Consider the following 24,639-nt stretch of genomic DNA (forward strand, 5'->3'; position numbering starts at 1 on the left):
TTAAAAGCTTCCCATATGGTGGTATAGGATTCAATGGAAGAAACATTATCAGTGAAAAAGTCCGCAATAAAGCTTCGGAATTTATCTTGGAAAGCAGAGTCCAGGAGAATGGCTGAATTGAGCTGCCAGATTCGATTGGGGCGTGTGTGTTGTAATTCCACATGTAACCCAATGGGGGCGTGATCCGAAAGTATAATAGGATGAATGATAGCAGCACGAATCGTAGGGAGAAGAGATTTAGAAATAAGAAAGAAGTCCAGTCTAGAGTAAGAACGGTGAGGGGCAGAATAAAACGTGAAGGATCGTTCACCCGGATGGAGTAATCTCCACGGATCGCAAAGGCCAAGATCTTGAATAACGTTGTGAAGTTCAGATCGCATTTTAGAGGGACGGAACTGTGATTGAGAGTGCCTATCTAGATCGGTGTCTAACGGGAGATTAAAGTCCCCGCCGAGTATTAAAGGATGGTCGGCTACATCTAGCAGTACGTCCCTCAAGGTTTCCATGAAGGATGGCAGGTCAATGTTTGGAGCATAAATGTTGACAATAGAGAAACATAAGTCACCGAACTGAACTGAAATTGCAATCCATCGGCCTTCAGAATCCAACAATTGATGTAAGATGTGAGCTTGTAACGAAGTCTTCACAAGAATGGACACTCCTCTTTTTTTATGGAAAGCAGGGGAAAATGCATGCGTAGCATATCCAGGAATACGAAGCTTGGAACAGTCTATGGGATTCAGGTGAGTCTCCTGTAGCAAGAGAATGTCATAATCTTTCGCTTTAAGATAATCTATAATTTTCTTACATTTGAGAGGTTGGTTAATACCGTTGACGTTCCATGATACTAGTTTAAGAGAAGACATACAAGTAGGAGAAAAAGCCGAAATCACAGAGGGTATGACATGGAATGCCCACCCCGCATGGTATTAAATTAGGCATGACGAAGAGGAAAAAATCACGAATATGAAAAAGGATAAGAAGTCCTCTCCAGGAAGGAGAAAAGAGGGGAGAAAGCACCAGTTTGATAAGCAAGTGGATCGGAAGTCACAAGGACCACCCAAGCTGAGAGTCATATGTACTCTGTAGATACCAACCATGGTAAGTGTTAAATAAATATATTGCCTGAGTCCGGAAGCAATATAGTGTACAGTGTGAACATATGTGGGTCGGAGACAATAAATACTAGTATAAACTGAGCAATGTACAAAGTACAATGCATAAAACATGAGAAAAGTGAATACAATACTTGAGATAATATAAAATATGAAAAGCAATGAAAAGAGAAGAGGGGGAAAAAAGAAAAATTAAATTTTTGTTCAAATACCATCAATGGTAAATGCCATCTGTAAACCTTATTCAGAATGTTGAAAGGAATATCATTTGTAGGATGAATGTGAAACCAGAGGAACATATTACATTATGTGTTGATCAATTTGATAAACCAGGCAATAAAACAGAAGAGATATGCCATATTAATAATAAGAGCAGAATAACAGTAACATTAACATTTGCGGCTACACTGGGTCAGGGAACGAGTGCAGCACAACACTACTTGGTGTTAACATATAGAATATCCAGGAGGCGTGTCTGAATCAAAATGATGTCTAGAGGGGACAGACTCCTGGATATAGAACCAGCTACCCAGATTAAATCTAAAACACAAGGAAAGGAGTGGGACGTAAAAATGTTAGGGCAATAACAAAGGGAGTATGTTGAGAAAACAAAGTGCTATATGTCTGAGAGAAAGAGAGAGAGGGAGCACATTTGGAGGCAATACAGTACGAATGATATAAATTCATTATTAAGTAAAAAGAAAAAAAAAAGAAAAAAGAAAAATTTAAATTGATCAGATGGGTTAAGATGTTAATGGATTATATATCAGGGATAGAAATAATCCAAATAATATAAATAATATATAAACTTGTAATAAAATATGAATTCATCTATCAGTTAATAAGTTAGAGCTGTACATATGGAGAGCAAAAATCATGAAATGTAGGCTAAAGATGCTGTAACATTAATCCGGGGGGGTAACACAAGTCAGGATGGGCAATAAAATTAGAAAATAGAAAATATAAAACTATTTAACAATGATACACAGATAGGGTAAGTAAAAGAGGGTTATTAAGAATTCATCAGCAAGGGGAGTAGAGGAAAAAGCATGAGTAATAGATAAACTAGTTATAAAACATGAGTTCATCCAACAGTTAATAAAGTAGAACAGTATATATGTAGGATAGCTATCATGAAGACAAAGCTAAAAATGATTTAAAATTCATCAGGGGGGTATCACATGTTATAATGGGTAAGGAAAAGTAGCCAATCAAAAAGTATAAAACAATTTAGTAAAAGTTCATAGATCGAGATAAATAAAAAAGGGTATAAAGAGTTCATCTGCGAGAGGAATAGAGGAAAAAACATGAATAATATATAAACTAGTATGAAAAAATGAATTCATCCGTCAAGTAATAAAATAGAGCCGTACATATGAGAGATAGTTATCATGAAAACAAAGTTAAAAAAAGTTTTAAAATTCATCAGGGGGGTATCACAAGTTATAATGGGTAATAAAAATTAACCAGTAAAAAGTATAAAGCATTGTATCAACAATTCATAGACTGAAATAGATAAAAAGGTTAATAAGGAATTCATCAGCAAGGGGAATGGAAGAGAAAACATGAGTAATATATAATAGAGAATGACACGGTGACGGTTTACCCGCAGCCACCGCATTTAAGCCGCGGGTCACCGCCGAAAACGGGGAAGAAAACTAGCAGTCGCTGCGGTGACGGGGACAAGGCCATTCACCGACCGCGGAAACGGTGAACAGGTTTGTCCCCGCGGGCCAATGTACCCCCTTCTAGGAACCGCTATTTACCTGTGTTTCACCGTGCTCCTCATTTGTCAGATCAACCCTTCCTGCCAATCGCAGCAGAAGGGTACCCAACCCCTCCTGCCGGTCCTCCCAATGGCCTCCCCTAAGATCGCCGGCAGGAGGGTACCCAACCCCTCCTGCTGGACCCCCCCCCCAACGAACCCTCCCACCCCGGAACCCCCTTAGTCTTACTTTCCAAGTTGGACCGGACAGCTCCTCGCTCGTCTGGCCAGCAGGCCTGCCTCCGTCCAAATGAGGCGGGCCCGCCCCTCCCCTCCCCTGCCTAACCCACAGGATCCTAGGGCCTGATTGGCCCAAGCACCTAAGGCCCCTCCTATAGCGGGAGTGGCTTTAGGTGCCTAGACCAATCAGGCCCTAGGATCCTGTGGGTTGGGCAGGGTAGGGGCGGGCCCGCCTCATTTGGACGGAGGCAAGCCTGCTGGCCATACGTGTGAGGAGCCGTCCGGTCCAACTTGGAAAGTAAGACTAAGGGGGTTCCGGGGTGGGAGGGTTCGTTGGGGGGGGGGGGTCCAGCAGGAGGGGTTGGGTACCCTCCTGCCGGCGATCTTAGGGGAGGCCATTGGGAGGACCGGCAGGAGGGGTTGGGTACCCTTCTGCTGCGATTGTCGGGAGGGCCGTTGGGGGGGTCTACAGGAGGGGTTGGGTGCCCTCCTGCCGTGATCGCTGGGGGGAGGGGAGACTTGCAGCCGTAGCCGCGGTCACTATGCTAATCACGGCAGGGAGATCTTTGCCGTGATTAGGTACAGCGGCCGCGTCTACTTACCATATAGGCTAACATTGTAAGCATTTAAAGTACATGTCGTGTTTGTTTTTGCATTGCTAGCCCCAGGGGTGGTGGAAGATTAGTGATTGAAAAACTGTATGAAAAATAACTATTTTAAATTTAGTGATCAAAATGTGTCAGTTTTGAGAATTTATATTAATTAATTTTTTCTCTGCGTGTTTTGTTTTTGTATAGTTATTAACTAATATTTAACTAAGTTTTAAAGTTTTAAAGTTTTAAAGAATGTTTCCTTTATACGTAAATAAAGAAAAGTGAATGGGATTGCAGTGGCGGTGACGAGGCGGTGAATGGGGTGGCAGTGGCGGTGACGGGGCGGTGAAGAGGATGGTGAGACGGGGACGGGGCGGTGACGGGGATGGTGAGACGGGGACGGGGCGGTGACGGGGACCAATTTTTTCACCGTGTCATTCTCTAATATATAACCTGGAGAGAAAATATGAATTCATCCATCCATCAATTAATCAAGTAGAATTATACATAAGGGGGATAGCTATCATAAAGGCAAAGTTGAAAATGGTTTAAAATTCATCAGGAGGGTATCATAAGTTATGATGGGTAAAAAATTATCAGGGAAAAGTATAAAACAATTTAACAGTAGTGTACAAATCAAGAAAAATAAATGAAAAAAAAGGGGGTTATAAGGAGTTCATCAGTAAGGGGAATAAAGGAACAAACATGCATAATATATAAACTAATAGGAGAGTGTGTGATCATCCGTCAGTCGGTAATTTAGGTCTGTACATAGGGAGGACAGATATCATAAAAGCAATACTAAAAATAATTTAAAGTACATCAGGGTTGGAGTGCAGGCAGTAATGGGTAAGAGAAATTAGTCAGTAGTAAAAATACATTAAAAAGCAAATTAGCAGCGAGTCGTATTCAAAGGCAAAGAGAGGGGAAATATTATGTGGCTGAGCAGCAGGAGAAGAGAGATAGAAAATTATAAGTACATATAGCATAACATGAGTCAATGTGATCAAGATAAGATATAAAAAATTCATGACAGTAAATTCATATCATCCGAAGGACAGAATATTAGGCAAAGAAAGAGATAGGAAACGTTGAGCTAAATTATACTGCATGAAGAGAAGCATCGTGGAGGAGGGAGGAACAGAAAAGAAAAACAAAGAACCGTTGGAAAAGCGAAGGTCACCATGACAACACTCGTAAAAGTAAAGGGTATGCAAAATGCAGAAAAAGTTAAAATATAAATATAACAGCAATTGAACAAAATTTCAACGAGTTGGGTAGGTAAGAGGCGGGAGAGAAAAATGACATACAGTATGTTAGAGTGATTCTAGGAGAGAGAAAGCACGTGTAGAAATGGCAGGGAGAGAACATGAATAAATAGGTATAAATTACAAGCGTAGTATAAATAGGTTGTAGAGAGAGAAGGGGGATAACAAACTTAAAACGAGAGGGGAGAAAGCTCCGGTTAAAGAAAGTAAAATCTTCGCTGCAGGAGGGAGAGCAAGATATAAAAAAAAAAAGAAAAATTGAAGAAACTGAAGAAGGAGGACCCAAAATGGCGGGAGGTGGACGCGTGAGGGAAAAAGATTAGAATAGAGTAGAGCCACTTATAATATCGAGAAAGAAGCAGAAAAAGGAAGATTTGAGTATGGGCAGGTAAAGTAAAATAAGCAACAACAGGTCAGGGTTTAAGAGGGTGGAAAGTCCATGAGTTTGCAGGCAGCGTAGTGAAGAGTCCGATGCGGGGAACCAGGGAGCATATGGCTGGAGAAATCAGAAGGATTGTACAGTCAAGTCCAGTGAGAAGAGCCGTTGGTAAGCTAGTCGGGAAGCAGCAGTGAGTCAGAGGCGATGTAAAAGGGGATAAGTCGTCCCATAGACTTGAAGGCAGTTCGGTGAGGAGATCGCAGCAGGTAACCGGGTAGCACATGATGGTAGATCACATAGTGAGTACGGCGCTAAGTCCAGTGCAGGGAGTCGCAAATAAGACAGTCAGAGATCGACTACCCCATCTTCGTCTGTTGGAGCCACGCACGCAGAACCTCCGGGTCACTATAGTTGTCCGTTTTGTTGCGATAAGTCACCCGGAACCTAGCAGGATAGAAGAGTCCATACTGTGCGCCAAGGTCTTTTAAATCTTGCCGCATGGAGAGGAAGGACTTTCTCTTCGCTGCAGTGGCGGGAGCTAGGTCGGGCACAATTATAATTTTACGTCCCTGATGTAACATGGACGCCTTTCCCTTCGCGGCATTTAAGATTTGTAAGGCATGCTGGAATCGGAGTACCTTGACGACCAGCGGGCGTGGGCGCTTGTTTCCAGGCTGCAGGCTGGAAGGGGAGCGATGAGCACGCTCGAGCTCTAAGATCGGGGAGAAGTCAATGTCCAGGAACTTCGGGAGCCATGAAGTCAGGAAGGCTATCGTATCATTACCCTCAGCCCCTTCCGGCATTCCAAGGATCCGTAAATTAGATCTACGGCTGCGATTCGCCATATCCTCGAGGTCAGTGGTTAGTTTAGAAATGGCCGCCGAGTTAGCACTTATTGTCGGGAGATCTTTTTCCACAGCAGTGACTCGTTCAGACAGTGAGTCGAAACGCTGTTGAGATGCAGCCATCTGTGTGTGGATTAACTCTAATTCCCCTCGCATATCTTGTGATATTTCCATGTGTGATTTCATTAGAGATTTTATATTCTGCAATTCTGTTAGGATCGGGTCGATCTCCTCCATGAGGTCTGCAGCGGAGCCAGGCTTCTCAGGAGAGGGGGGAGCCGACTTGAGACGTTTACTTGCTGGAAGTGTGTCGGCTTTAGATTTTTTGCTAGCCATGATATATTAAAAGTTAGAATAGTTGTTAACAAGGCTGCAGCTGAGAAAAAAAATGAAAGAAAGCAAAAAGAACAGGCAAATTCTCAAAGATAAGCTTAGAAAAGGGTGGGAGCAAGCAGCTCACGCGACCATCTTGCTCAAGTCCAAACCGGAAGTCAACGGTAATGTTTTGAAATAAGAATTTGATGAGGGGCAACGCTGGTTATTACCCCCTGAGGAAGATCTGCTTTGGACAGATTGAAACGCCCGTTTCTCCTGTCAGAAGGGCTTTGGGAGTTGTACATTTGAGATAAGTGTTGCTTTCCCTCTTCACACATATGATTTGAGGGTTTATATTTACTACTTTTGTGATTAGTGGTTTTTGGAATTTTTTTATTATTATTATACAATATATTTCAACTAGTATTTTAGCCCGTTACATTAACGGGTGCTAGAATATATGTCTGTGTGTCTTTATTTCTGTCTCTCTCTCCCTGGCCCCCTTTATCTGTCTGTCTTTCTGTGTCTCTCCCTGCCCCTGTGTCTTTCTTCTTTTCTTTCTATCTATCTGTCTCTCTCCCTGCCTCCTATGCAGCAGCATTTCTCTCCCACCACTTCCCTGTGCAACAGCCACAGCAGCATTCCCTCCCCGTTCATTTCCCTCCCCCCACACCACTTCCCTGTGCAGCAGCAGCGTTTCCCCTACCCCCTCCTTCCCTTCCTGCGGTCCTGACAAACCTTCCGATAACAGCAGTGTCTGCAGCACTCTACAAACACTGCTTCGGGGCCTTCTACTGCCCAGCAAATCAGGGCAGTAGAAGGCCCCGAAGCAGCATGTATAGAGTCCTGCAGACGCTGCTTGAATCAGAAGGTTTCAGGACCCGCAGCCTTTGCCGGACCCGAAGCGAGCTCTGGGGGTTTTTGGTTTTTTTATGTGGGCCCAACCAGAGCAGGAGGAGAAGCCTGGGAGCCAGGAAGTAAAGTCTGTTGGGGGAGGGGAGGAGAACAGCTCCTCTCCCTTCCAGCTCCGGTCTGGCCCCCACTGACGTCGCCCTGGCCAGTTCAAACTCCGAAGCCGCGGGAGACGCGGCGCTATAAGGCCTCTTCTTTCTGCTGCTGTGAGCATGGGTTCTGGGGAAGGACGGTGGCGGCGGCGGCAAACTTACAGGAAGGGAGGGAGGGAGTACTATATACTGCAACTTACAGCCTTCTCATAAGATCTTCAGATGTGCTCCTTATATATTTTGTGCTTCTTGGCTTTATCCTTCAGCCGGCAAGAGCCGCCGCGGCTGACAGCCTCCGCGCCGCCACGCGCACTCCTACCTGCGGGGCCCTACAGCGCACAGAAAGCACAGTTACTTACCGTAACAGGTGTTATCCAGGGACAGCAGGCAGATATTCTTAACACATGGGTGACGTCACCGACGGAGCCCTCGGTACGGACCTTTTTAACTAGAAGTTTCTAGTTGGCCGCACCGCGCGTGCGCGAGTGCCTTCCCGCCCGACGGAGGAGTGCGTGGTCCCCAGTTAGGATAAGCCAGCTAAGAAGCCAACCCGGGGAGGTGGGTGGGACGTAAGAATATCTGCCTGCTGTCCCTGGATAACACCTGTTACGGTAAGTAACTGTGCTTTATCCCAGGACAAGCAGGCAGCATATTCTTAACACATGGGTGACCTCCAAGCTAACAAAGAGGGAGGGGGGATGGTTGGCCATCATGAAAATAAATTTTGTAACACCGATTGGCCGAAGTGACCATCCCGTCTGGAAAAGGCATCCAGACAGTAGTGAGTAGTGAACGTGTGAACTGAGGACCAAGTGGCAGCCTTGCAGATTTCCTCGATGGGCGTGGAACGGAGGAAAGCTACAGAAGCAGCCATAGCTCGGACTCTGTGGGCCGTGACAGTACCTTCCAGTGAGAGACCGGCCCGAGCATAGCAGAATGCAATACAGGCAGCAAGCCAATTCGAAAGTGTCCGTTTGGAGACAGGGCGACCCAAACGGTTGGGATCGAAAGACAAAAACAGCTGAGGGGATGCACGGTGAGCTCTGGTACGATCAAGGTAGTAAGCAAGGGCACGCTTACAGTCCAGCGTGTGCAGCGCCTGTTCCCCAGGGTGCGAGTGAGGCTTAGGGAAGAAGACGGGCAGCACAATGGACTGGTTGAGGTGAAAAGCCGAGACCACCTTGGGAAGGAATTTAGGGTGGGTACGCAGAACAACCTTGTCATGGTGAAAAACAGTGAACGGTGGGTCAGCAACCAGTGCATGCAGTTCGCTAACTCTCCTGGCAGAGGTGATGGCAATTAGGAAAAGTACCTTCCAGGTAAGAAGCCTGAGCGAAGTTGTGGCAAGAGGCTCAAACGGAGGTTTCATGAGTGCTGAGAGAACCACATTCAGGTCCCAGACGACAGGAGGAGGCTTGAGAGGCGGCTTGATATTGAAGAGCCCTCTCATAAATCTGGAAACCAGAGGATGAGCCGTGAGGGGTTTTCCGAGGATAGGCTCATGAAACGCAGTGATGGCACTGAGGTGGACTCTGATGGAGGTAGTTTTGAGGCCAGCGTTGGACAGCGAGAGCAAATATTCCAATACAGTTTCCACCGCTAAGGAGGTGGGTTCCTGATGATGCCGGAGACACCACGAGGAGAATCTGGTCCATTTCTGATGGTAACATTGGAGGGTGGCCGGTTTCCTGGAGGCGTCCAAGACGAGGCGGACCGGCTGAGATAGATTCTCTGGAGAGGTCAGCCCGAGAGAAACCAAGCTGTCAGGTGGAGCGAAGACAGATTGGGATGCAGTAGAGACTGATGCCGCTGCGTAAGTAGAGTAGGAAACACAGGAAGAGGAATGGGCTCCCTGGAGCTGAGTTGGAGCAGGAGGGAGAACCAGTGTTGTCGAGGCCACCGAGGGGCGATGAGAATCATGGTGGCGTTGTCCCTGCGGAGCTTGGACAAGGTCCGCAACATCAGAGGAAGTGGAGGGAAGGCATACAGGAACCGGTCCCTCCAATCGAGCAGGAATGCATCCGGGGACAGACGGTGAGGAGAGAAGAGTCTGGAACAGAAGAGGGGCAGTTGATGATTGTGAGGTGCTGCAAAGAGGTCCACCTGCGGCGTGCCCCATCGAGCAAAGATGGAGAGCAGAGTCGGAGGGTCCAACGTCCACTCGTGAGGTTGAAGGAAGCGGCTGAGATTGTCGGCCAGGGAGTTCTGTTCGCCCTGGATATATACCGCCCTGAGAAAGAGATTGCGGTCTGTGGCCCAGGTCCAGATGCGCAGAGCCTCCAAACAAAGGGGGCGAGATCCGGTGCCGCCTTGTTTGTTTATGTAGTACATGGCGACTTGATTGTCTGTGCACAGGAGGAGGACTTGAGGACAGAGGAGATGTTGGAAAGCCTTGAGGGCGTAGAACATGGCTCTGAGTTCCAGGAAATTTATGTGATGACGACGCTCCTGTGGGGTCCAAAGTCCCTGGGTGCGTAGATCTCCCAGGTGAGCTCCCCACGCATAGGGGGATGCATCCGTGGTGATGATCATAGAGTGAGGGGGTAGATGAAAAAGAAGACCCCTGGAAAGATTTGAGGAGTTCAACCACCATTGGAGAGATTGCTGAAGAGATGATGTCACAGAGATGGGATGAGAAAGAAGATCCGTAGTCTGTGACCATTGGTTGGCGAGGGTCCACTGAGGTGTGCGAAGGTGGAGACGTGCCAGAGGAAGGACATGCACCGTCGAGGCCATGTGACCCAGGAGGACCATCATCTGACGGGCAGGAATGGAGGGATGCAGAAGCACCTGACGACAGAGGTGGAGCAGGGTTTGCTGACGATCGGAGGGGAGAAAAGCCCTCATTAGTGTGGTGTCCAGAACTGCTCCAATGAACTGAAGTCGCTGGGTGGGAAGCAGATGCGACTTGGGGTAGTTGATCTCGAACCCCAGGAGGTGGAGGAGAGAGATGGTGTGATGAGTAGCCTGTAGCACAAGTTGAGACGTAGGTGCTTTCACCAACCAATCGTCCAAATAGGGGAACACCTGGAGGTTGTGAGACCTGAGAAAGGCCGCCACTACTATAAGGCACTTGGTGAAGACCCTGGGTGAGGAAGCGAGGCCGAACGGTAGCACCTTGTACTGATAGTGGTGATGCAGCACCTGGAACCGCAGGTAGCGGCGAGAATTCTGATTGATGGAGATGTGAGTGTAGGCCTCTTTGAGGTCCAGGGAACATAGCCAGTCGTGTTGAGAAAGAAGAGGGTAGAGCGTGGCAAGGGAGAGCATTCTGAACTTCTCCTTGACCAGACACTTGTTGAGGTCCCTGAGATCGAGAATGGGACGGAGGTCTCCCGTCTTTTTGGGTACCAGGAAGTAGCGGGAGTAGAATCCCTGACCCCTTTGATCTGGAGGTACTTCTTCGATGGCATTGAGAAGGAGGAGGGATTGAACCTCCCTCAGGAGGAGGGGGGTTTGAGATGAGTGTGAAGCAGACTCTACGGGAAGATTGTCCGGTGGAAGAGTCTGGAAGTTGAGAGAGTAGCCGTGGCGGATGATGTTGAGGACCCACTGGTCCGATGTGATGACCTCCCAACGGCTGGAGAATATGGTGAGACGATCTCCGATTGGTTGTGGAAGAGGTAGCGAGGGTGGATGACTGGCTATGCCCTGGAGAGAAGAGTCAAAAGGGCTGGGATTGCTTAGCAGGCTGAAGAGGCTTGGAGGGTTGAGTGGCCTGAGAACGAGCCTGGGCATGGTGCTGCTGTTGACGGGGCCGCCGAGGTTGTTGAGGAGGCGGATTGAGTGGCCTGGCTGAGAACCTGCGCTGATAAGATGACTGAGGTCGATAAGGTCGGGCAGGCGGAGCCTTCTTTTTTGGTTTGATCAGGGTGTCCCACCTTGTTTCATGGGCGGAGAGTTTCTGGGTGGTGGAATCCAGTGACTCTCCAAAAAGTTCATCCCCGAGACAGGGGGCATTGGCTAGACGGTCCTGGTGGTTGATGTCCAGGTCGGAGACTCTCAACCAGGCCAAGCGGCGCATGGCAACGGCCATGGCAGAGGCACGGGAGGTGAGCTCGAATGAGTCGTATATCGAGCGGACCATAAACTTGCGCAGCTGAAGAAGGCCAGAGATGTGCTGTTGGAACAGTGGGACCTTGCGCTCCGGCAGGTACTTTTGAAGGGCAGACAGCTGTTGGACCAAATGTTTCATATAGAACGAAAAATGAAAGGAATAGTTGTTCGCCCTGTTGGCCAGCATGGCATTCTGGTAGAGCCTCTTGCCAAACTTGTCCATGGTCTTACCCTCTCTGCCAGGAGGGGTAGAGGCATAGACACTGGAGCCCTGAGTCTTTTTCAAGGTGGATTCAACAAGAAGGGACTCATGGGGCAATTGAGACTTGTCGAACCCTGGAATAGGGATGACTCGATAGAGGTTGTCCAGTTTACGTGGAGCCCCCGGTACCGTAAGGGGATTCTCTAAGTTTTTGTAAAAGGTCTCCCATAGGATGTCATGCACGGGGAGCTTGAGGAACTCTTTAGGAGGCTGTTCGAAATCTAAAGCCTCCAGGAAGGCTTGAGACTTCTTTGAGTCAGATTCTAAAGGGAGGGACAGGGCTGCAGACATTTCCCTCAGAAATTTAGAAAATGAGGACTGCTCCGGTTTGGAGGTGGCATCGGGTGCCGACGGGTCCTCCTCAGATGAGGAGGGATCCTCCTCGGTACCGAGAGGGGTTTCCTCCCATAAGTCAGGGTCCCGGACCTCTGGTGCATGTCGAGACACCGGGGTGGAAGGTGAGGTATGGCGGGTCTTGGATAAAGATTTTCCAGAACGCACCGAAACGGTACCAGGAGAGGAAGACCGGCGTCGATCCCGGTCCCGGGAAGAATGACGCACTGCTTGGTGCCGAGGAGGATCCGATGTGGTATGGGAGTGCACCACTGGATGGGCATGAAGCTGCTCAGCCGAAAGAATCGGCATGGAAGTATTGATGGGTACTGAAGGGGTGGATACCGGGGGCTCGGTACGGGGCTCGGGCCGGTCTGGTACCGGAAGGAGCGGTGCCAGGATAGTGGGCAACAGGTGTTTGAGCTGCTGCTGCAATTGTTCCTGGAGTTGAGCCTTTAAGATGGCCGAGATACGGTCATCTAGGGGTGGCATCGGAACCGCTTTCTTTTTCTTCGGTTCCTTAGATGCCGCTCCACGCCCCGGCAATGAGGAGGCCGATGACGAGGCACTCACCGAGATCGGGGCGGAGCGCTTGCGGGACCGGTGCGATGCCGGCAAGGTCGGCGTCGCCACCGTAGTTGGAGGGCGCTCGAGGGAAGAGGAAGGCTTCTTAGCCGGCTTACCTGGCGCCAGAGACGCCGATGTGGGGTCGGGCGGTGTCGAGGTAGACGGTGCCGATTTCTGTGGTACCGTTGTCGATGTCGAGGAGTCCATCGCCGACCCGGTGCCGAAGAGGAGAGTTTGTTGAATTCTTCGGTTTTTAAGGGTTCTCTTTTGAAGAGTGGCACAGCGGGTGCAGGAGTCCGCCCGATGCTCCGGACCCAAACACTGCAAACACCAATTGTGTGGGTCAGTGAGGGAGATCGGGCGTGCACACCGCTGGCACTTTTTAAAACCGACCTGCGGGGGCATGAAGGGGAAAACGGCCTCCGCAAAATCGAACCCCGAGGCCTGTATAATGGCAACAGGCCCTGCCGGGGCAAAACGAAAAAAGGGGAAAAAAAGCAAAGTTTTTTTTTTTTTTTTTTTTACAAAGCAAAGAAAAAAGAAACCCGAAGGCAAAGGAAGATAAAAAATGGAAAAAAGCGCGAGCGGGAAGGCAAAAAGTGGTTTCAACGGCCGTTGAAAAAACACACGCGTCTTCTTCGCTCCGTGGAAACGAAGAAACTGGGGACCACGCACTCCTCCGTCGGGCGGGAAGGCACTCGCGCATGCGCGGTGCGGCCAACTAGAAACTTCTAGTTTAAAAGGTCCGTACCGAGGGCTCCGTCGGTGACGTCACCCATGTGTTAAGAATATGCTGCCTGCTTGTCCTGGGATAAAACGGAACACGCAAGTGGGAGTGCGCATGCACGCTTAGAGTTTTATTATATTAGATGATGATACAGTTCATGAAGCACACACCTGCAGATGTAGTTCTGTACACAAAATAGGTGAGGCAGGTAGGATGGGACAGGCGTAGGTGATTAAAATTTGGAGTCAGGATGTGGACCTGAAATAATATGAAAATTATAAGAGGTCCTATGATTTGATCACCCACGTTTATGATATGCCTGTCTCTTACCGCAAGTAAATCTACTGTTTAGAAAAAGATAGTAGCTTATTTTGTTCTATATGGCAACAGCTAATATTGAAGATAGACCCAATTTGTTCTATGCCTGGGTCACAAGGAACAGCACTAGGATTTGATCTCACAACCTCTGGACGCTCAGACAGTCCTCTAAAAAGAGGACATGTCTGGGTAAATCTGGAGGTCTGGAAAACCTAAGAAGGGGGAGTGGTAATATCCTATAGACTAGTGGTCTCCAGCTCAAACCCTTTGCAGGGCCACATTTTGGATTTGTACGTACTTGGAGGGCCGCAGAAAAAATAGTTAATGTCTTATTAAAGAGACAACAATTCTGCATGAGGTAAAACTCTTTATAGTTTATAAATCTTTCCTTTTGGCTAAGTCTTAATAATAATATTGTAATTTATAGCTAAAGAGACATAAGATCAAGAAACTGTTTTATTTTACTTTTCTGATTATGATAAACAAAATAGTACCTGGCGGGCCATGAGTTTGAGACTACTGAGTTAAGGGGAATGGTTAATCTGCTGGCTGGGTTGGAGGGCCGAGGGGAGAACAGGACAATCAAGCCATAGTGACATCACTGATGAGGCTGGCTCTTATTGGTGGAATGAGGCATTATGACATCACAATCTCAGCTCTGCTTCCCAAAGACAAACAGGATGTCATGGTTACAGTTAAGCCAGTAGTCTCAAACTCAAACCCTTTGCAGGGCCACATTTTGGATTTGTAGGTACTTGGAGGGCTTCAGAAAAAAATAGTTAATGTCTTATTAATGAAATGATAATTTTGCATGAGGTAAAACTCTTTATAGTTTATAAATCTTTCCTTTTGGCTAAGTCTTAATAATAATATTGTAATTCATGGCTAAAGAGATATAGCTTGAAATTAGTGCTTGAAGTAAAACAAAGGTGATTAGTACAACAGTAAAGAGATATATGACCAAGAAACTGTTTTATTTTACTTTTGTGATTATGATAAACATACCGAGGGCCTCAAAATAGTACCTGGCAGGCCGCATGTGGCCCCCAGGCCGTGTCTTTGAGACCACTGGTTTAGACTCTCTCACTATCTTCTACATGTACACTCTTCCCTTCATTCTATAACAGTTCACCTAAATTTAAGAACCAATTGCACTTGTCAGTCGCATATAGCCAGTATTTACACCAATAACTGTAACAATCATATTCTTAAGTGCTAGTATAATGCTCAGTGGCAATCTACAATTTTAGCATACAGATTGCTTAGCTCACAGGGGGAGGTGTGTGGGCAGCCTTTAAGCGTATACAACATTTATGCGTAACTTACAGAATAGGGTTAGTTACGTGCTAAAGTGCTGCATTTACGTGTGTGCTTGAATTTACACCTGCTATTGACATGGCGTAAGTGGGTGTACCTAAATGTTGGCAACCTATGGTAGCTGCCATTACAGAATTAGCTCTTAGCCTGCACCTAACTTTTGGAACCCTTTATAGAATTGACCCTATATGCTACCTATATACAAGAGTTCTTAAAAATATTTCTGCGCTTTCATATTTTCGCAGGAAATGGTTGGGATGGGAGAAGTGGTAAGAGGGCATGTTACCGTGTTTCCCCAAAAATAAGCCCTAGTCGCCGGCAGCAGCAGCACTTCCCCCTCCTCCCCTCCCCATATTTCCCTTCCATCCAAACCGCGATACAGGAATACCTTATAACAGCGTTGGTAGCAATCTACACAGGCTGCTTCACAGCCTTCTATCTCGCGGGCGTTCCTCTGCCGCATCACTGATGATGTCATCAGCAACGCGGCACAGGATTACCTGGGAGATAGAAGATCATGAAGCAGCCTGTGTAGATTGCTGCCAAAACTGTTATAAAGTATTCCTGTCTCACGATTCAGATGGGAGGGAGAGATGGATCAGTGGGGATGTGGGGGGGGAGTGCGCGGCAGCAGGGGGCGGTGGGGGATAGAAAGATGCTACACGGAGGATGGGAGGAAGGGAGGGATAGAAGCTGCAAGGGTTCTGCTGCACATGGAGATGGGAGGGAGTGAGATACTGCACAAAGGGATGGGTGAGAGGGGAGGAAAGATGCTGCACATGTGGGGGAGAGAAAGGAAATAGGAAGAATTGGGTGGATGAGAGGAAGGGAGAGATGATCATTGTATACAAAAAAAAATAAGACAGCCCCAAAAATAAGACCTGGTGCCTTTTTTGGGCCCCAAATTAATATAAGACAGTGTCTTGTTTTCGGGGAAACATGGTAGTAGGATTCTGGGAAAGATGTAACACAAAACAGGGTGATTATATGGAAATATGATGCAATTTCCTTTTGAGATATTTAGGGCTCCTTTTACGAAGCTGCGTTAGCGGTTTAACGTGCGTAATAGCGTGCGCTAAACCGCCGGCCGCGCTAGCCACTACCGCCTCCTCTTGAGCAGGCGGTAGTTTTTTGGCTAGCGCAGGGGTTAGCGCATGATAAAACGTCACGGTGTGATAAAGCCGCTAACTCGGCTTCGTAAAAGGAGCCCTTAATGAATAATGTTTAAAAAATAAAAGTGTGAAAACATTTTGAAGATCCCTCGTATGTGTTTTCCTAAGAGATCAAAAGCCATACTGATACCTACCACTGATAGGTTTATATACAATCCTGTATCCCATTGTAGGTGACGGAGGGGCATCCCAGGAAATGCGCACTCTGTTGTACCATTCGTCTGAAACCCGTAAGTTTCTTGGAGCAGAAAGAGGCACTGAAAAATAAGACAGGAGGAGAGTTTAAAAAAGCATGGGATGAACACAGAGGATCTCTAATCAGAATATAATGGTATATATTGAAGAACTAAGGTCAGTACTGAGCAGACTTGCGTCAGAGGAGAAGCTTGCTGTGAAGGTAAGGGGGAGGTAGGGTAGGGCCCGTAGGTAGGTAGGGAGGGGCCACGTACAATTGGTGACCGCACGCTTTCCCTCCCTTAAGTTTCAATTCTTTACAAATGCGCCACGAAGGTAAGGGGAGGGAGGGAGATTCTCGTGCCGCTGAAGGGCAGTGAGGTGGTGAGAGGGAAGGGTGGATGCTGCAGGGACGGGGCAGTGAAGGGGATGGTGGTCCGGTGACAGGGCAGTGACGGGGACAGATTTTTTTCCCCCGTGTCATTCTCTAGTTGGGCAGAATGGATGGAACATTTGGATCTTTATCTGCCGTCATTTACTATATTACCTTGTAGATTTTCATCAGAGATACTGCAAATCTACTTAAATCCTGACCCATCACCATCACTGAAGGAGAGAAAAGTCTCTGTGAATCAGGACTTTAGATAGCAACAATCTGTAATGTTAGTCACATTCTTTTCTGCTTCACAAATAATTTTTATATATGATAAGTGATAAGATTCTTTATTTTTCTTGCACTAGTCTCTCTGCACACAGATGGGTCCTTTTACAAAGGAAACAACTGCAATATTAGGGACCAGTTCAATGGTGAAGTTCACTAGCAAAACAAAAACAGCTGGCTTACAACCACTGTAATGAAAATGATAGAAAAATATTACTGGTTAGGGTGCAATCATTAATCACGATTATAAACATAGCCTCAAAAAACTCAACAAGCACCAAACCAACACAAGTGCTCTTATGGAGTCCAGCAATATTATCATTGGCCCAATTAGACTGGTAAAAACTGAGCAAAAAACAAAACCCCAAACAAAGAGGAAAATTAAGAACATAAGAATAGCCTTACTGGGTCAGACCAATAGTCCAGCAAGCCCAGTAGCCCGTTCTCACGGTGGCCAATCCAGGTCACTAGTACCTGGCCAAAACCCAAGGTGTAGCGATATTCCATGCTACTGATCCAGGACAAGCAGTGGTTTTCCCCATGTCTTTCTCAATAACAGACTATGGACTTTTCCTCCAGGAACTTGCCCAAACCTTTCTTAAAACCAGCTCAAAGTTACAAAGGTACATTGCCAAGCAGCACACCTTAAATGCCAAGTCACCCCATTCTATTCCTACGGGTGGCTCAGCATTTATTGTGCTGTTAAAGTAAGAAACATCATGGGCATTGTCTTTCCTACCAAGCAGCTTTCCATCCATTATTAATTAGATCCATGTCTTTTGAACATTTTAGAAAACTGTTGAAAACTTTTCTTTTTTCTAGTTTTAAGTTTTTATTAAAGTTTATACAAATTAAAATATAATAGGGAAAACAAAACCAAAAACATGACTAAAATGAAAACAACGCCAATAACAGGACAATTAAAATAATTTAAATGAAACATCACATAAATGGCGTACTAATGGTTGACAGATTGAACGACAAACATGAGACAGAAAGGAAGTTTTGTTGGAACTACAAGTTATATAGGAAAGAAAGACAGATAAGGAACAAACAAAAGGAAGGGGAACATTGGTACTTGTTTCTTTAGAGGAATTTGAAACATGAAAAGAGTGAAAAAATCAAATGTTGAAAGCTTCTTTAAGTAGGTGGCTCTTGAGTAGGCCCTTGAAATGGACAAGGTTATTCTCCTCCCTTACGGGAGCTGGAAGGGTATTTCAATTAGATTTCTGTATATTATATTATTCCTGTATTTTTTCATAGCATAATCTTTTGTTAACTGCTTTGAACTCATGGCTATGCGGTCTAGAAATCTGCTATTATGTTATGTTATATTATTATGCACCTTTGTAAAATCCTACCAGTGTGAACACAAGTGTTACCAGCAATTTTCATGAACATGAATGATTTCTTGGGGAGGGGTGTACAGAGGAGGAATGTGTTGCCCCCCTCACTTTACCCCTAGGGCCCCCTCAAACTGAAAGGCTGGCTACGCCTCTGTATATATTCAGGTACTCATTAAAGGAAATTAGATTTTAGACCACAATAAAGTGATATAAGATAAAAACCAACAGTCAGCTTGATTACTGTAATACAGTATTGCCTATTTGGCAATATCTCAGAGGAATATGCAGCAACTGCGCATGGTTCAAAATGCGGCGGTCAGATTGATTTTTGGGCTGAAGAAATATGACTATATAATACCTTCCTATCGGAAATCGCATTGGTTGCCAGCGGAGGCGCAGGTGAAGTTCAAGTCTGGTTGTTTTTGTTTCAACTCCTAAATACATAACCGGGCACTTTTCTTTTGCAACCAATAAACACAAGAGAAATTTGCATTTGAATTTCATCTTTCCGCCTGTTAGAGGTTGCAAATTTTTAAAATATCATCAATATCTTTTGTCATACCAAGCGGCATTACGGGGTAAGGACCTGGAACATCTGATCATGCTTTCTAATTCCTGTGGAATTTAGGAGACATTTAAAGACATATTTGTTCTTGAAATAACTAGGTAATTAGCTTGTATGGATATTGTAAGCTTAATAAACCATTTAGAACTCTATAGTATTATTTTCTAATCATTTGTTTATCTAATTTTTTTCATGTAATTGTATATTTTTTAATCTTTTGTAAACCACATAGAACTTCACAGCTCTATGGTATATAAACTGATTATTATTAATAGTTACATTACATTACATTAGTGACTTCAATTCCGCCTGTACCTTGCAGTTCTAGGCGGATTACATTTGAAGATAACTGGACATTACCAGGAAGTTACAAATTAACGATTGGATACATAGGAGAGGTTTTAGAATAAAAGAGGAAGGAAAGAAATTTGAGGAATACCTTTAGGGGAGTTGCGGTTGAGGGGGAAGGTTTCAGGTTAGAGACATTGAGGGGGAGTTACAAGAGGGGAGGAGGACGACGGGAGAATTGCAAGGAAGGGGGGAAAAGAGAGGGAGGGTTGAGAAGGCTGGATATATTTTTTAAATAGCAAAGTTTTGATTTCTTTTCGAAAAGATTTAAAGTCAATTGTTGCTGTCAGCAGGTTGGAGATGGAGGGGTCCAGTTTTGCTGCCTGCGTTGCTAGGAGGCCGTCATACATCTTGCGCTGAGTGCCCTTGAGTGGTGGGTAGGAGAAAATGATCTGGGATCTCCTAGGTCTGGGAGAAAGGTTTCTAATTAGGCGGTTGATTAGGTAGGTGGGAGCAATTTCGTTTATTGCTTTGAATAATAGACAATATAATTTGAATTGAATTTGGGCTCATAACGGTAGCCAGTGGGAGTCGAGGTAGGCATTGGTGATATGGTCAAATTTTCAAAGAGAATAGATCAGCCTGAGAGCTGTATTTTGAATGGACTGTAATTGATTTATCAAGGTTGTGGGGCAAGGTAAGTAGAGGATATTACAGTAATCCACTAGTCCTAGGACAAGTGATTTAACTATGATTCTGTAGTGCTCTTTGTCGACAAATTTTCTTATTTTTCGTAGGTTGCGCATGGTGAGGAATGCTTTTTGAGTCGTTTTGTTGATTTGGGTCTGCATTGTGCAGCATCTGTCTATCATCACTCCAAGGATTTTGAGAGATGCCTGCATGGGGTATTTGGTGGCATTTATTTCTAACTCAGATATGGATTGGATTTTGTCCTTTTCAAGTAGTAGAAATTTTGTAGTATCCGCTATAATAATTACCTTAGCGCGCATACGCACTTCAAACCTGGGGGCTCCGTGCTTCCGTAGCTCCGTGGCTGGCAGAATGCTAAAGAGTGCGGCGCATGCGCTTGGACGTTCGGAGCTGACATTGGGGAGAGAAGGAGGCGGCAGCGGCAACCGAGCTACGGAACTATGGGAGGGAAGGCCACAACCACTGCCGCTCCCTGGTCGCACGGCCTTCTCCTCTGCCTCCAATCTCTCCTCTGGGTCAGAGCACCATTGCAGCTTGCAGGAGCCGCGCTCTCTGCCCACCCAGTGGCGAACCAACACCCCTTACCTCAGAATTTGAGTTCGTTGGATGGGTCGAGAATGAGGATTTGTTTATTCGCTGCCATGGCGCTGGAGGCTGGTGGCGCTGCTGCAGAGAGTGGGGTGGGGTATGGGGGCGGCCAAAGGAAGGGGAGCGGGGCACAGGCGGAGAATGGGAGGGAGGGAAAGAGACAGACAGACATAGAGACAACAGCCAAGGAGAGAGAGAGAGAGAGAGAGAGACAGCGGCCATGGAGAGAGAGAAAGAGACAGAAAGACACACAGACAGCAGCCAAGGAGAGAGAGGCAGAAAGACACACAGACAGCGGCCAAGGAGAGAGAGAGAGAGAGAGACAGCGGCCAAGGAGAGAGAGAGAAAGAGACAGAAAGACAGACAGACACATAGACAGCAGCCAAGGAGACAGAGAGGCAGAAAGACAGACAAACAGCGGCCAACGAGAGACAGAAAGACAGAAAGGCACACAGACAGCGGCCAAGGAGAGAGAAAGAGACAGAGACAGAAAGACACACAGCCAGTGGCCAAGGAGAGAGAGAGAGACAGAAAGCCAGAGGCAAACAAGAGAGAGAGAAAGACACACAGACAGTGGCCAAGGAGAGAAAGAGACAGAAAGACAGACAGACACACACACAGACAACGGCCAACAAGAGAGAGAGACAGAAAGACAGACAGACAGCGGCCAATGCGAGAGAAAGAGACAGAAAGATACACAGACAGTAGCCAAGGAGAAAGAGACAGACAGACAGACAGACAGCAGCCAAGTAGAAAGAAAAACGGACAGACACATCTATTCTAGCACCCGTTAATGTAACGGACTTAAAGACTAGTGGGAAATACAATAATAGTCAAAGTGAAAAAGCAGATCTCCAAATTTAATTCATTACCCAATACCCATTCTATTCAGCATTGGTCATCACTCTAGATTTTGAATAAACTCATGGAATTGGCCATGGTTCATGAAAACCAAAAGAAGCTTCTTGCAGCTTAATTATGCTTTTACAAGGACATTTAAAAAAACAAACATACTTCGCTCCCAAGGAAGAGAGTTCCTGCTGCATAGCAAGGAATGGACTTCTCTGTTCCTGAATTTTCCTAAATACGTCCAAGTAAATACGATTCTTACCACCAAGAAATTTAGAATACAAAAAAACGGAAATCATTATTCATAAGTGAGTCCTTATCTTAAGCAAATACATATGGGACCAATAAAGCTGCCATTTTAGTAACTAACTTGCCAGATGTCTCTAGCAAAGCTGTCAAATTCAAAGTACCAGATGTTTCTCTAGTGGAAATCCCCTGGATATAGTAAATATTATTTAAAGGTGGCATTGTTAAACCTGGAAAGTGTAAAACTTTCCTAACGTATCAATAAAATAGTTCCTTGGGGGAAATTAATATAACACAAGGAAAAATTCAAATAAGAACATTAAAATGCCTAGCAACATGTTCCATGTTCTCAAGTTTCTTGTGAACCGATTTATCCAAAACCAAGGGCTCCTTTTACTAAGCACGCAAAATTGCCGCGCGCGTTAGACGCTAACGGCAGCATTGAGCTGGCGTTAGTTCTAGCTGCGTAGCGAGGGTTTAGTGCGCGCTAAAATGCTGCGTGCACTAAAAGCGCTAACGCGGGTTAGTAAAAGGAGCCCCAAGTGGACTGGATTGAAGCTCTTTAACTTCCTTTTCCAAAATGTCCACCTAAATAGAAGTTGTTCAAGAAAGACTCTGCTCCGTCAGTGAAGTACGTAAGTACCAATTGAGAAGAAAACGATGCAAAAAGAGAGCAAACCCAGGGATAGAAGCAACTGCAGACCAAATATCTTCAATAGTAATTTCTGATGATTTAATTTACAGGAGACACCATATTAAAAATATAAATCCCTCAGATATTTCCCCCACCACCACTTCCCTTTGGGTTTCTTCTGATCCTCCAAGGCCTATGGCCTATGGAATCATCAAGGGGTTAACATCTCTTAGCTCCTGTTCATCTTTCATCTCAGTTATAGGAGCCAGCTTTTCAAAATTATTGGGGGCTGCTAAATCTAATGGAAATTACTTCTCCCTAGACAAAGGCAAAGAGTCTGCTCAATATTGGGGGTGCTCAAGCACCCACAGCACCTACAGAGTTGGCTCCCATGATCTCAGTTGCCCTGCTCATCTTTCCTCCAGCAACGCCTGATAGCTCATCTGGCAATTGGCACTGTTGAGTCATACTGGAGCTGCTAAGGGCTGACAACAGATTGGGTGTCTCTGGACTAAGTGATGTCTTGCCTCCCAAGGGAGAGTGTTACTCTTTAGCACTAACACCAGCAGAAATGCCCACAGAATAAGGTACCCTAGTGAAGCCCAAATCGACATAAGACCCAGCTGAGAGATGGGAGTAGAAACAGAAGGGGGTTCCTACTATCCCCTTCTTTTAGGCATGGCACAAGAATGAAAAGGTAAGTTTGAGTAGAAATAAGCTAAAGTCAAGGAGCTCCTTCTCAGCATGGTTATTTCAATGTCATCTTGGATTTCCCAACAGAATCTGATCTTAGACACTTTCTGCTGGAAGTCCAAGGAGCAACATCATTGATACAGGCCTCAGGGAAATATGAGGGGCCGCTGAAAATTTCTGAGTTCAGTCAACAAAGTTGGGGCAGTCTCCATCAAGGGCTATACTCTTAGGGGCAGATTCTGTATAGGCCACTGGTCTCAGCAGCCACCTAAAAAGCGGCTGAGAATCACACACCAGCGTCCTATACAGAATCACGCCTGCCCTAACCCCGCCTAACCACCCTGCTTCTCTAGCCAGTGCTCATGTCACAGGCGCCGGTTAGAAAATCGTGTTGCCATCAGCTGATCATGGCAAGGAAATCCCCCTGCTGCAATCAGCTGAGAAACTGTGGCTGGACCCCCCCCTCCCTCGCAATTTTCCCCAGCAGGATGGTTGCCCACTCCCTTCTGCTGGAACCCCCAAACACCCCTCCCTCACCGAGAATTCCCCTGGCAGGAGGGATGCCCACTTCCTCCCGCTGGAACTCCCAACCTCTCTCCCGACAAAGTCCTCCAGCAAGAGGGATGCAACTCCCTCCTTCTGGAGCCCCCCCAGAACTTCCAAACCTGCCAACAGTGACACTCCCCTCCAGACACCCCCCCCCCTCTGAACTCTCAAGATTCTAGATCTCCCATCCCGTTCCTCTTTGTAGAAAGTCCAGCCAGAGGGATGCTTACACACTGTGGCCAGCTGGCCCGCCACACCATAATGGCAGGCCTTCCATTTCCTGGTGTATTCTGGGATGCACCAGGGAGAGGCCTAAGTTTCCAACTGGCTCATATGCCTACGGCCCCTCCCACAGGAGGGGCCTTAGTCACCTGGGCCAATTGGAGTCTAACACTCCAATTAGCCAGATACCTATAGCAGCACCTAAGTCTTTCTCCACCCCTAAACACGCTTACTTTGGTGATAGGCACCTATCTTTTGTAGAATTGCGCCTAAGAAGATAGGCGCCTATCTCCCAATTAAATTTTATGGTTTTCAATTATGAGCTTGTTAAAGCTCATTATTGTAGCCAATTTACTAATTACCGTATTTTTCGCTCCTTAGGACGCATCTGACTATAAGACGCACCCTAGATTTAGAGGAGGAAAACAAGAAAAAAAATCTTTCTGTGTCAAATTCTCCCTGCCAGGCTCTGCACCCAACCCCATACTCCTTGCCAGGCTCTTCACTATGTCCCCCCTTCTGGTGATCTTGTGGTAGGCCGGGACAGGGCACAGCGCAGGTAGGCCTAGTAAGATGCACCGAGATTTCCACCCACTTTTGGGCGAAAAATACGGTAAGTTGGGCACCTAACTTTAGGTGCCTCTTATAGAATTTCCCTCAAAGTGTTTAGTCAAAACCATCTTGTTCATAAAAGACGAATACTGGGTCTTCTAGAAGCATATACACAGCCATTTACTACTTACAGGTTTTGCCATAGGCTGAAATGTCGACTCCTTCTCCACTGTAGTAGACAGGTGTGACTGTGACTTTGTATTCCGTATCTGAGAGCAGAGGCTGAATGCGAAGACTATTTTGTCTTCCTGGAACCATTACCTAGAACAGCAGAAAAACAGAATGCTG

General features: G+C 46.2%; 1 protein-coding gene and 1 long non-coding RNA gene across 5 annotated transcripts in view; one reads left to right on the plus strand and one right to left on the minus strand.

Annotated features, from left to right (window-relative positions):
• COL14A1 (collagen type XIV alpha 1 chain) overlaps positions 1-24,639 on the minus strand; it is a 393,953-nt gene that overhangs the window by 195,424 nt on the left and 173,890 nt on the right. For both annotated transcript variants that reach the window (XM_033933023.1, XM_033933024.1), the window contains exons 20-21: positions 24,483-24,612; positions 16,351-16,473 (exon numbers count right to left, since the gene is read on the minus strand). In XM_033933023.1, the coding sequence (XP_033788914.1) occupies positions 16,351-16,473; positions 24,483-24,612 (253 nt within the window). The remainder of the gene's footprint in view (positions 1-16,350; positions 16,474-24,482; positions 24,613-24,639) is intronic.
• Positions 1-24,639, plus strand: part of LOC117355058 — a 163,168-nt gene that overhangs the window by 88,815 nt on the left and 49,714 nt on the right. For all 3 annotated transcript variants that reach the window (XR_004538269.1, XR_004538268.1, XR_004538270.1), the window contains exon 2: positions 16,390-16,446. This is a non-coding gene — a long non-coding RNA (uncharacterized LOC117355058). The remainder of the gene's footprint in view (positions 1-16,389; positions 16,447-24,639) is intronic.

This window comes from Geotrypetes seraphini, chromosome 2, assembly GCF_902459505.1.
Source record: "Geotrypetes seraphini chromosome 2, aGeoSer1.1, whole genome shotgun sequence".
Taxonomy (NCBI): Eukaryota; Metazoa; Chordata; class Amphibia; order Gymnophiona; family Dermophiidae; genus Geotrypetes; species Geotrypetes seraphini.